The sequence below is a fragment of the Cornus florida genome, unplaced genomic scaffold, assembly GCF_030987335.1.
Source record: "Cornus florida cultivar Cherokee Brave unplaced genomic scaffold, ASM3098733v1 CherokeeBrave_3.0.0_Hap2_Chr05, whole genome shotgun sequence".
Classification (NCBI taxonomy): Eukaryota; Viridiplantae; Streptophyta; class Magnoliopsida; order Cornales; family Cornaceae; genus Cornus; species Cornus florida.
Genome location: NW_026775575.1, coordinates 64,692,907 through 64,704,339, shown reverse-complemented (window position 1 = coordinate 64,704,339; position 11,433 = coordinate 64,692,907). Strand labels below are relative to the sequence as shown.

The following is an 11,433-nucleotide window of genomic DNA, read 5'->3' as shown; positions in this document are numbered from 1 at the left end:
TAAATGAGAGTGACATCATAATTGGGCAATTGACGCCATTGTTAGTCCAGGAAAATAATACAAGTATAGTGTTAGGACTTGGGACACATATTTTAGAACTTAAAGGCATGTTTGGTTCTAAAAAGAATATCTACAAAATATGTGAACATACCATACTTTTTAAAAAACTAAAAGATATTTGCACGAAAATTGACAATTTTAATTTTCGAAGAATACTTTAGAAATTTATCACTAAAATTTTGATATTGTCTTTTTAGTTATCGTTATTGGACAGAAGTGCTTCTGCTAACCAAATACATGTTTCAGTGTGTTTGATTTTATTGTTAGAAATAAGAATTTTGAAAAAATAAATAAATAAAATTTGAAAACATTTTTTACAGAATTTTGAGAATAAAAGAGAGAGCTAAATATTGTTGTTCACTGAGATTGATTATGTTTGTCAAAGGACTGTAAGATATACTGCTATATTAATTTGTCCCTATATATACTGTATTTATGGCACTGTTTTAGTTTATGCCGTTTAGTTAGTATATTGTTATTACATATTAATATTCTGATTTTATGCTATCATTAGTAAATACTTTATAACTATTAATATCCAATTTTCATAATAATAATAATAAATTTTGTTGAGGAATTTGTTTTAATGGAGTAGTCATGATTTTTTTTGTACATGTTACTTTTATTCTTTTCAAATACCTTGACTAAATTGTTATCATGTTTACCAATAATATATTTCTTGTCCATATATTTTATTTAGTTTACTTGATGTAATATCATGGATAGAAGTTGGATAACTCAGTCAAGGTACTTCAGATTGTAGTTTGATTAGGTTACTTAATCTAAGAACTACAATTTAAGAAATTTGATTTTTTATATGCATTACTATGCAAATAGGTTAAGTTCAGCATACTTGCGTGGAGTTGAAGAGTTTCTAGATATCTCATTTGAGCGAGTTGGGAAAGATGGGAGTATATATTGTCCTTGTACTGATTGTGGCAATTGTATAAAAAAAACACGTTCTGAGGTGAGAGATGACTTGGTGTGTAATAAGTTTATTCAGTCATACACAACTTGGTTTTATCATTGGGAAAAAGTGCCATCATCTTCTCAACAAACTGATGTACACACAACACACGATGATATCAATGCAAACAAAAATAATGATATGCATGGAGTCTTACACAAGGGTTTTGGTGTTCCAACTGAAAGGAGGGAAGAGACCAATGGAGAAAATGATCAGCACCAAAGGGTGTCAAATGAAGAGTTAGATAAATTTTATAGGCTATTGGAAGATGCAAACCAAGAGTTATATCTTGGGTGTAAAAAGTTTTCAAAGTTATCCTATGTAGTGAAACTATATTTAGTGAAGACTAAATATAATTGGAGTGACAAATCATTCACTGATCTGTTAAAAGTGATAAAAGATGGATTACCAGATGGCGAGACATTACCAAAAACCTTCAATGAAACAAAGAAGATGATTGGTGACCTGGGTCTTAAATATGATAAGATTCATGCATGTCCCTCTGATTGTATGTTGTATTGGAAGGAGCACTCTAATGATGAAATGTGTTATAATTGTGGCAAGTCAAGGTGGAAAGTTTTTTATTCAGAAACTGAGGGCAATGCAAGTACATCATCCTCATCAACAAATAAAAAAATTCCTACTAAAGTTATATGATATTTTCCTTTGAATCCAAGACTCCAAAGATTGTTCATGTCAAGTAAGACAACTTCTTCTATGAGATGGCATGCCGAAGAACGAATCAAGGATGGATTGATGAGACATCCCGCTGACTCCCCAGCATGGGATAGCTTTGATAAAAGATACCTGACATTTTCTAGTGATCCTCGGAATGTCAGGCTTGCATTAGCAACTGATGGGTTCAACCCATTCAACACCATGAGTGTTGCACACAGTACATGGCCTGTTTTGATACTCGTGTATAACTTACCCTCATGGATGTGCATGAAATAGCCTTATTTTATTCTATCAACCTTGATACCTGGCCCTAAGGGACCTGGAAATGATATTGATGTCTATTTGCAGCCTTTGATAGAGGAATTAAAAGAGTTGTGGGTTGATGGGGTGGAAACTTATGATGCTTCAAGAAATGAGATGTTCCGTATGCATGCAGCATTGTTTTGGACTCTTTCTGACTTTCCTGGTTATGCAATGGTATCCGGTTGGAGTACAAAAGGGTATTTGGCTTGTCCTACTTGCAACAAAGGCAGTTGCTTTCATTTCTTAGATCATAGCAAGAAATTATGTTATGATGGGCATCGTTGTTTTCTTGAAAAAGATCATAAATATAGGCGTTGTAAATCAACATTTGACGGCACTGAAAAGGTAAGGTGTGCACCGCCTATGTAATCTGGACCACAATTGTTACATGAATTAATGGACCTTAAATTTCCACCATTTGGAAAGAGTGTGCATACAATGAATGAAGATCGGAAGCGTGAAGATCGGACGCGTCCGCCACACAATTGGAGAAAGAAGAGTATATTCTTTCAATTACCATATTGGAAGTATAATCTTCTGCTTCACAATCTAGATGTGATGCATATTGAAAAAAATATATGTGACAATATACTTCACACATTGATGAATGATCAGAAAGGGAAGGATGGATTAAAAACAAGACTTGACCTACAGGATATGGGAGTAAGACTTTTACTTCACCCACAAGAACGTGGTTCAAACAAATTTTATTTGCCTCCTGCAAGTTTCACGCTATCTTCACTTGAAAAAAGCACATTATGTCGAGTGTTGAAAAATGTTAAAGTTCCAGATGGGTATGCATTTAACATTTCACGTTGTGTGAAATTGAAAGAGCGTACAATTAGTGGGTTGAAGAGTCATGATTGTCATATCTTGATGCAACAACTTCTAGCCATAGCCATTCGTAGGATATTGCCTAAGAATGTTTGCTCAGTACTTGTCGAGCTCAGTAACTTTTATCGAGAGCTGTGTTCAAAGACTTTTCGGCCTGAAGACTTGATAAATTAGAACACCGGATTGTTTTAATACTATGTCAGTTGGAAATGATATTCCCACCTGCCTTCTTTACCATAATGGTACATTTATCTGTTCACTTGGCTCACGAGGCAAGGATTGCAGGACCAGTGCAATACCGTTGGATGTATCTAATTGAGAGGTCAAGATTTTTAATGAATTTTCATTTATAGTTTGTTTATTTTTTAATAATTATGATATTATTAAATTTCATTCTTTATATTTAGGTACCTTATGACTTTGAAAAATTATGTGTGAAATAGAAGTTATCCTGAGGGTTCAATAGCATAAGGTTATTTAGCGGAAGAATGCTTGACTTTTTGTTCACGTTATCTGACAAATATTGAGACGAGATTCGATAGGCCCCAAAGGAATTCCGATAATGTGCTTGATGGAGAGGAAGTGAATGATTTTGGTGCATAAGGCCGTGCCTTGGGAAAACAAGAGTTCATTAATCTAGATGAGATGACTTTGGTACAAGCTCATCGTTATGTTTTATTCAATTATCATGGAGCAGAACCATTCAGTGAGTAAGATTAAGTTCCCTAATATATTACATGATTATATTCGTGTTAAACTTCATTTAGTTTAATAGGCAATATGTTTAACATTATATTTTCACAATGCAGAAAATATAAGAGATTTCTTAAGATGAGGCAGCATTATTTAAAACCAAGACAATTAGAGAAGATGTCTCATGATTTATTTCACAAATGGTTTAATGAACGTGTAAGTATTTAACTTTTGTGTTGTTGGTGTATTATAGGTTTATGAAAAATTACCTTATTATATAAGTTATATCTTTATAAATACAGTTGCGAGATAATGAGGATCCAATTCCTAATGAGCTGAGGTGGCTAGCACAAGGTCCAAACCATGTCGCGAAATGGTTTAAGAAGTTTGTGATCAATGGTTTGAAGTTTCATGTTAGAGATGTTGAGAAACGGAGAAAAACTCAGAACAGTGGAGTTGTCATAAAGGCAGTGACATCTAGTTATGCAAGAGCCACCGATCAAAATCCCGTCACAGGAGATATTTAGTACTATGGTGTGCTGACTGATATCATTGAGTTAAATTACAATGTAAATAGGAAGGTGGTATTGTTTAAGTGTGATTGGTTTGATGTCTTGTCCAAGGGTAGAGGAATAAAGGAGGATGATTTTCTATTTAAGCTTCTTAATTCGTCACGATCGTAGGGAACAGATGAGCCTTTCATTCTAGCATCTCAAGCTGAACAAGTATTCTATGTTGATGATCCCATTGACAATGAGTGGAAAGTGGTTATTAACGCAAAACCGCGAGACCTTTATGATATGCCAGAGCATGATATTGAATCTTATCAAGTTCAGGAGCCATTTCATGCACAACATGTGGATAACGACTTAGATGTACCTAATGATAACACGTTTTGGACAAGAGCTAATTTGCTTGGAACAACTATAGAAGAAGATGATGATGTTGATGATGACCTTGATGAAGATGAGATTTAGGATGATTCCATATCTACTACTCAATGGATGTGAAACGTCTTTTTTGGATGTCAAATGTCTTTTTTGGATATTATAAGCTCTGATTTACTATATATATATATATATATGCAACTTTGACAATAATATTGCAGTATCATATTTTGTAGCATGCACATGTACGCTTCCCGTGAAAACTTATTTAGTTTTTTTGTGTGCTTATATATTTTTAATATGTTTTGATCTATTCTTGGCACATTATTTTTTATTTCTTTTTATTGATTTTTCTTGGATTGTGCACTGCCTTTTTTAAACAATTTGATTGCATTCTCTTTAATGAATTCTCATTTTTTTGTTTTTTTTTCCAGGAAGGATAAATAATAAGTTGACAATGAAATGAACGGTTAGTGAAGTGGAAAAAGTGAGTGAACAAAATACTAAAGCTTCAACTTCAAAATCATCCCAACCACCGTCGAAGAAGAGACGGGGCCCGACACGATGCAAGAATGTCGTAAACGCGACAACCTTATTAGCATTAAGGTACATATATATATAGATCATCTGATATAGTTTACATAATTAGACTATATTCAATATGAAGGCGAAAAAAGGATTTTTATCTTTATTTTTGTACTAAACATCTACAATTATTAATTTTTGTTTAGGGTTAATAAGTTTGGACAGTCGATCGGCCCTGGAAGTGGTACATATACTAATTATTTGGGAACACTTGCCCGGAAAGCTAATTTATCTCCTTTGTGCTACAAAACTTGGTGGGAGATGCCTAAACGGCTGAAGGAGGATATGTCGAACGTTGTAAATGTAAAACCCTTCAATGATATTAAAATAATTTTTATGGAAAAATTGGATTAACATATAGCAATTATCACATTTTTAGGGAAAGTATGATGTGGGAATCATGTCAAAACATTGGACAATATCCTCCATCGGAAAAAAAATGGAGGGGGTACAAGTGTGAATTAAAAAGTGAATATTACTTGGTTAGGGATACAGATGCAGAAAGATTGGCAAACCCACCACCTGATGTTGAAAAGGAGCATTGGGAATTTTTGGTTAGGCATTGCGGTACGCCTATGGCAAAGGTAATCCTCCATCCACCAATTTTGTTTAAAGTCAATGAGTTGAATTTATAATTTACCTACTTTCAGTCATTATTTGAGGTGGAATGTTAGAACGTTTACTTTTTCTCTCTTTTTGTAGGAGGTCAGTAAAAAAACACAAAAAACATCATGGGAAGCAGACAATGATGCATACTACAGGGATAAAAAGCTTTGCACGTGTTTCTGCCGAGGTTAGTTGAAGTTTTGGCAATATAAATTATTTCAGTTCTTATGTCGTTGAATGATTATAAATGTTAGTGGTAAATAATAATATATATCACAATGTCTATGTTTCTTTTATAGATTGAGGAAGATGAAGGTATTCAACTTTCTCGTGCAGATTTATTCATTCGCAAACATGTAAATAAGGATGGCAAAACTACTGATGCTGCTGCTTCGGAGATGATTGTAAGTTTTCATGCTTCCATTTGTAAAAAGGGGGTTACGTGCCTTGAAGTGGCCAATTTTTAAACTCTTTGCGGTGTATTAGGGGGTCACATGCCTTGAAGTGACCAATTTTTAAGTCATCGGCCCGTGTGGAGGCATTTTAATTTCATTGTTTTTCATCGGCCCGTGTGGAGGCAATTTACTTTCTTGTATTTGTTGAAAAGCATGGGAGTATGGGATCATTGTATATGGAGGCTTCTTGTTGATTGATTTGTGTTGTGGAGAAGTATTTACTATTTGTTGTTTGTGTCAATGTGTCAATCATATTCTCCCCAATATGTATTTAATTTCCATTAACACTTGTACTCTATTTGTTCTCTCATCTTTTCTCTGTTTCTAAGTTTTATTGCTTCATCCTTGTTTTACACCTAGTAATTCTTGGGAAATTATGGACACAATGTGCCCAGAATTTTGATCTCACATAAAAATGATCACATCTCATATGTTACTTAGGTTACACTAACACACAGATTGTATAAGTTTTAGGTCTTATAGTCACAGATAAAGAGTAAAAAATAGAGAAAAAAAAAACCAATATACTTGATACTTAATGACAATATATAGTGTACAACTCATGGTATCATCTCTTTCTTGCCTCAAACTTGAAAGATAGTTCAGCTGATAATATCAACTTTTCATCAATGAAATGATATTAAAATTTTCCGCATATGTTGCACCTCTCTTTTCACAAAAATTGTTGGTTAGGGACCTAGGGTTAAACATACTCCATTTCTATATCCTGAGATTGACTGTATGGTGAAAAAAAAAACACGGGAACAAAATTTGTCAACTTACAAAACAAAAATTGTTCAATAAAAAAACTGTGAGCAGAAACTATTTTCCCAGTGATCATAAAAAATATCCCTCTAGACTAGCCAGTCCAATTGCACTTGAAAGATTGGTCTCTGCAGGAGGTTTAGGCTGTTGTAAGGCCAAAAATGCATTGATAGTGCAATCTCATCGACAAAAATACCAAGCTTCAAACTTTTACCATAAATGCCATCAACTTTGCTACTCTAAATATATGTAATAAAAAACGGCAAATAACCAACAAGAGATAAAGGAAGAGGCATGCTGGACCTCCCCACAGTATTAAAGAAATACTCACATCAGAGCATGGATATTGTATAGTTCATTTTGTGCATTCATGAGTTTACACCCCTACTGACTTTTGTATGTAAAAAGGAAGTATATTAGAAACTGTTTTGAGATGCATGCACATAGACTAGCCTGTACCAGCTACTATGAAACCTCTAATATTCCATTTCCCTTCTAATCCACTTCTTCTATCCCAATTTTAAGTGGGCCTTTAAATTGCAAAAATGGATTTTACTAGAGCACAAGACCATTCTAGTAAGCCAGACATATTTAAGTGCATGACAATGTATTCATGAAGAGTAAAAAAGCAATTAACTCAGGTCAAATGGTGGGACCCCACTTCCATTTCTCCTAAAAGGGGGAAGAAAGTTTTATTAAAGAAAAAACCCACACGCAATATGAATATGTCGATTGGTTAAATTTATCTCTACCTCCCTCCCTTCCTCCCTTCTCTCTCTCTCTCTATCACGTGCACACACACACTTATAGAACTTGTGCTTGCTTTCCAAAAATAATAGCTAAAAAGGTAATTTCAGCTATTTAAATTGGGTCAAATAATCCAACATGCCTGGTTGCCACCAAATTTTCTACAGGGAGGTAACTAACTGTAACTAAATCCAGCAATAGTGCGCCCGCTTTAAACAACCTGGAAAGTGCAAAATGAGGGTATGTGTGCATCTCTAGTTGGATTACTTGACACTTTAACATCAAATCATTCCCGGTCATATGAAAGTGCAAAAATTAAAATCTTCAGCCTTCATGTTAATAAATGCAATGAAGATATCTTTATGTTTTTTGGTTGATAAGAAACATTACTTTCAACCTATTCTATTCTCATATGATAGCTCATGACATTTTTAGCTAATCCTTGAACTTCTCTCAGATGCAAAAATGTTTCTCATATAGCAATCACAGAAAAAGGAAGGATCAAATGATTTTGTTGAACAATTTTTATAAACTTAAACTCTATAATTCATCTATAGGAATTCTATACATTAAAGCTCACCATCCTTTCTCATCTAAGGGAGCAATCCTGAAGCATGCTTTTCTACGATTTTAATATATCCATCAACGTCATGATCATGAACATTAAACAAGTCAATTGAGCCATACTGAAAAACTACCATGTAACAGCAATCACTTCCACTTAAACTGGAACCCGAACCCTGAGACAAAAATAATAATATCAATAATAATAACAAAGATTTAAGAAAAACATTTAGTTGGATGAATCATGTCCATTAAATTTAGAATTTTCTGGATTGCATGTATCATGTACAAAATTGGAATTTGGATTTGATAAAAGTCGTATAAAAGCACAGTATCAAAAATGCATTGATAGTGAGGATTCAAACTTTTTTTTTTGGCAAGAAAACATAAAACTACTTCAAAAAAGTTACTCTGACTCGCCTATTGGCAGTTCCAATGATTTGTTCTCCATTGTGAGGGGAGAAGAGAGAACTGGTCGTGTGCGGATGCTTGGCTTCGGGCCTACACCAAGCGATGTTTGGGGGCCCTCTCCTAGTAAAGCTGAACTGATTAATAATGCGAAAAAATCTGATGAGGAGGCACGTGCTGCACGCGTAGAGTTGCAAGAGACCATATCAAAAATGCAAGCCGACTATGACAACAAGTTGGAAAATTTACGAGCCAACTATGATGACAAGTTGGAAAATTTACAACAACAGGTGGCTATGCTAATGCAGATGCAACAACAAAATTGTAGTGGACAGGTATATTTATTATTAGTTTTATTCTTTACTAAATATATGTTTACTTATGCTAAGATTTCATGTATTTTGTTTTCTTATTTTGAAGGGTTCTGATTCGTTAAATGCTCATCCTAGAGTATCCCCAAATTCATTATCTAGTCGTGATGCCAATTCAGTTAAGGTTATGAACTTTTAATATGCCAATTCAGTTAAGGTTATGAACTTTTAATTTCTCTTATATATATGTTAAATTTTCATTTATTATAATGTGTGCGTAATGAATTTATAAAAAATGTAGGGTAATTCAAATCAAATAGGCAAGAAGACTTGTTGAAGTTGAAGTTGAAGATGGGGTCGTGGCTGTGCTTTCTAAATTTCCTTCGCCTTGGATGGGTTCTTTTTGAAAAACTTGTACTACATTTGTCAAAAATTGTTAATTCTTTTTGTCTGACATTTAGTAGCTTTATTTAGACAATTTGGATGATATATTGGCAGGTTAACTTATGGTTGTTTTAGTATACATTTTTGCTTTTTGGTTGACATTTACCAGGGTTAACTTGTGGTTGTATTAGTAGCCAATTTTGATGGTAATTTTCATATTGGCAGGGTTAACTTGTGGTTGTATTAGTAGCCAATTTTGATGGTAATTTTCATATTGGCAGGGTTAACTTGTGGTTGTATTAGTAGCCAATTTTAATGGTAATTTTCATATTGGCAGGGTTAACTTGTGGTTGTATTATGTAAAAACAATTTGGATTGATATGTTTACAGTTCTATTGATATGTTTTTTTCCAAAAACTATAAGGAAAAAAAAAAAAAAAAAAAAAAAAAAACCTTTACCAGCGCTCTTTTAAGAAGCGCTGGCATAGGGAGGGGAGGAAAAACAAATTAAAATTACCCTTTACCAGCGCTTTTTTATACACTCTACCAGAGCTTTTCCAAAAAGCGCTGGTAAATACTCTATCCCAGCACTTTTCCAGAAAGCGCTGGTAAATACTATATCCCAGTGCTTTCTGGAAAAGCGCTGGTAAAAGGACTTTTACCAGCGCTTCTGCAAAAGTGCTGGTAAAGGCCTACCGACAATGGATTTACCAGCGCTTTTGAAAAAGCACTGGTAAAGTGAATTACCAGTGCTTTTTAAGACTTTTACCAAGGCTTTTGAGCACTGGTAAAAGCCAAAACTATTGTAGTGAAAGAAAAGTAAATTGCCTCCACGCGGGCTCACGATCTATTTAAGAATTTAAGAACTTACCACCGTGCGAGCTGACGATTTAACTAAAGATTGAGTTAAGAAGAGCTTACAAAGGGTCCTTATGTAACTTCAATTCATTTTTCAATTTTCGCTTAGCTTTGCAAATTTTTAGATTTTAGCCTTCTATACTTAGCTTAGCTCATTAATTTTCAATTCTCCCTTGCTTCACTTCCTTTGCTCAATTCACCTAGCCAACCAAGAACGAACACAATAAGTAGCTAAAAAGAAAATAAGGTAAAAACATGATCAAAAGAGTACTAATTCCTAATTGTTCCCAAAAATACGGCGTTGCAAAATCAATCCTCGGCAATAGCTCCAAAACTTGATATGGTGTCGTGCCAATGCACTAAATTGTAATGAAGTGTGGCCAAGTTTAAATTTATAAAATGCCACTAATACCTCTAAATACTAATATAGTTAGGTTGAGTAGGGATCATCCCATGGGATTGGGGGCAATGTTAATATGGAAACAAGGTCGGACTAGTAGGTCGAGTGATCAAAAAGTGGCTTGATTGGGTAATTAAACTATAATGTAAATAAATTCAATACAAAGTAACTAAAGTAAATAAAGAGTAGAGAACAACAGAGATGGATCTTGGGATTTAAAGGTCACCACTAAACATCACCATTCTAGATACTCAATGTGTAATGAATGAAGGGAAATATGTGTTGCAATACAAAGAGATGTGATTGATTGAATCAACAAGCATGGATGACTAATTAAGTATATACATTGTCTAGACAACCTAGTGAATAGCATAATATATCAAACTAAGCCATTATTCCTTCCTTTAAGCTCACAATCAACACACTAATAAGTTAGAGAATTATATTACTTTCATTCATAAGCATGGAACATCAAACAACAAGCATGGATTGTCCTCACATCTAATAAAGTAAAGCAACTACACTACATCTAAGCTAAGGACATAAAAATTAAACTAATTAAACTAAGGTATAGGCACAATCCATCAAGAAATGAGTATGAACCATCAAACAAATCACAAGAGTATTCTATTTAAGCACTATACCTTGACAATCTCTAGATTCATAGCATCAACACACATAGACATGCATCAATATCACAAAACCCAGAGATAAACACATGAACATCTATTATAGTATACATAGACATATGAATAGAATGAAATGATCAATTAGAAGTATTAAACAACATAAATTATTGTAAAAACAAGATTCATATATAAATCAAATGTCAAGACAAGATTACAACACAAATCCCCTCAAAATATAAAACATCAAGATCTAGAAGGCATGCTTAGGGCTAACTCTAGCCCCAAGAAGATGTTTAGCC

General features: G+C 33.9%; 2 protein-coding genes and 1 long non-coding RNA gene across 4 annotated transcripts; all 3 read left to right on the top strand.

Annotated features, from left to right (window-relative positions):
- Positions 1 to 778: 778 nt before the first annotated feature.
- On the top strand, positions 779 to 3,016 carry LOC132309374 (uncharacterized). Its single transcript, XM_059807691.1, has 5 exons — positions 779 to 807; positions 898 to 1,596; positions 1,705 to 1,933; positions 2,054 to 2,353; positions 2,435 to 3,016. The coding sequence occupies exons 1-5, from the start codon at positions 779 to 781 to the stop codon at positions 3,014 to 3,016; spliced, it is 1,839 nt and encodes a 612-aa protein (XP_059663674.1).
- A 1,440-nt stretch (positions 3,017 to 4,456) lies between these two features.
- On the top strand, positions 4,457 to 7,041 carry LOC132310189 (uncharacterized). Its single transcript, XR_009482571.1, has 5 exons — positions 4,457 to 5,028; positions 5,154 to 5,310; positions 5,387 to 5,591; positions 5,710 to 5,800; positions 5,913 to 7,041. It is a non-coding gene; the product is annotated as an uncharacterized LOC132310189 (long non-coding RNA).
- A 954-nt stretch (positions 7,042 to 7,995) lies between these two features.
- On the top strand, positions 7,996 to 9,593 carry LOC132306661 (uncharacterized). Of its 2 annotated transcripts, none has more exons than XM_059804147.1 (3): positions 7,996 to 8,887; positions 8,973 to 9,047; positions 9,165 to 9,593. In XM_059804147.1, exons 1-3 carry the CDS (start codon positions 8,630 to 8,632, stop codon positions 9,198 to 9,200), a joined length of 369 nt encoding a protein of 122 aa, XP_059660130.1. In that variant the 5' UTR covers positions 7,996 to 8,629; the 3' UTR covers positions 9,201 to 9,593. The 2 variants fall into 2 exon arrangements, with proteins under 2 accessions (XP_059660130.1, XP_059660131.1); XM_059804148.1 differs by lacking the exon at positions 9,165 to 9,593 and adding an exon at positions 9,081 to 9,158 and having other exon boundaries at positions 7,997 to 8,887.
- Positions 9,594 to 11,433: the final 1,840 nt, after the last annotated feature.

Bases quoted from the DNA above. Each gene is read 5' to 3' on its own strand.
- LOC132309374 (XM_059807691.1), top strand. From the start codon at position 779: ATGGATAGAAGTTGGATAACTCAGTCAAG. The intron at 1,597-1,704 runs GTGGAAAGTTTT...TTTGAATCCAAG, and splicing joins TATAATTGTGGCAAGTCAAG to ACTCCAAAGATTGTTCATGT. The intron at 2,354-2,434 runs GTAAGGTGTGCA...CCATTTGGAAAG, and splicing joins CATTTGACGGCACTGAAAAG to AGTGTGCATACAATGAATGA.
- LOC132306661 (XM_059804147.1), top strand. From the start codon at position 8,630: ATGCTTGGCTTCGGGCCTACACCAAGCGATGTTTGGGGGCCCTCTCCT. The intron at 8,888-8,972 runs GTATATTTATTA...CTTATTTTGAAG, and splicing joins AACAAAATTGTAGTGGACAG to GGTTCTGATTCGTTAAATGC. The intron at 9,048-9,164 runs GTTATGAACTTT...TAAAAAATGTAG, and splicing joins GTGATGCCAATTCAGTTAAG to GGTAATTCAAATCAAATAGG.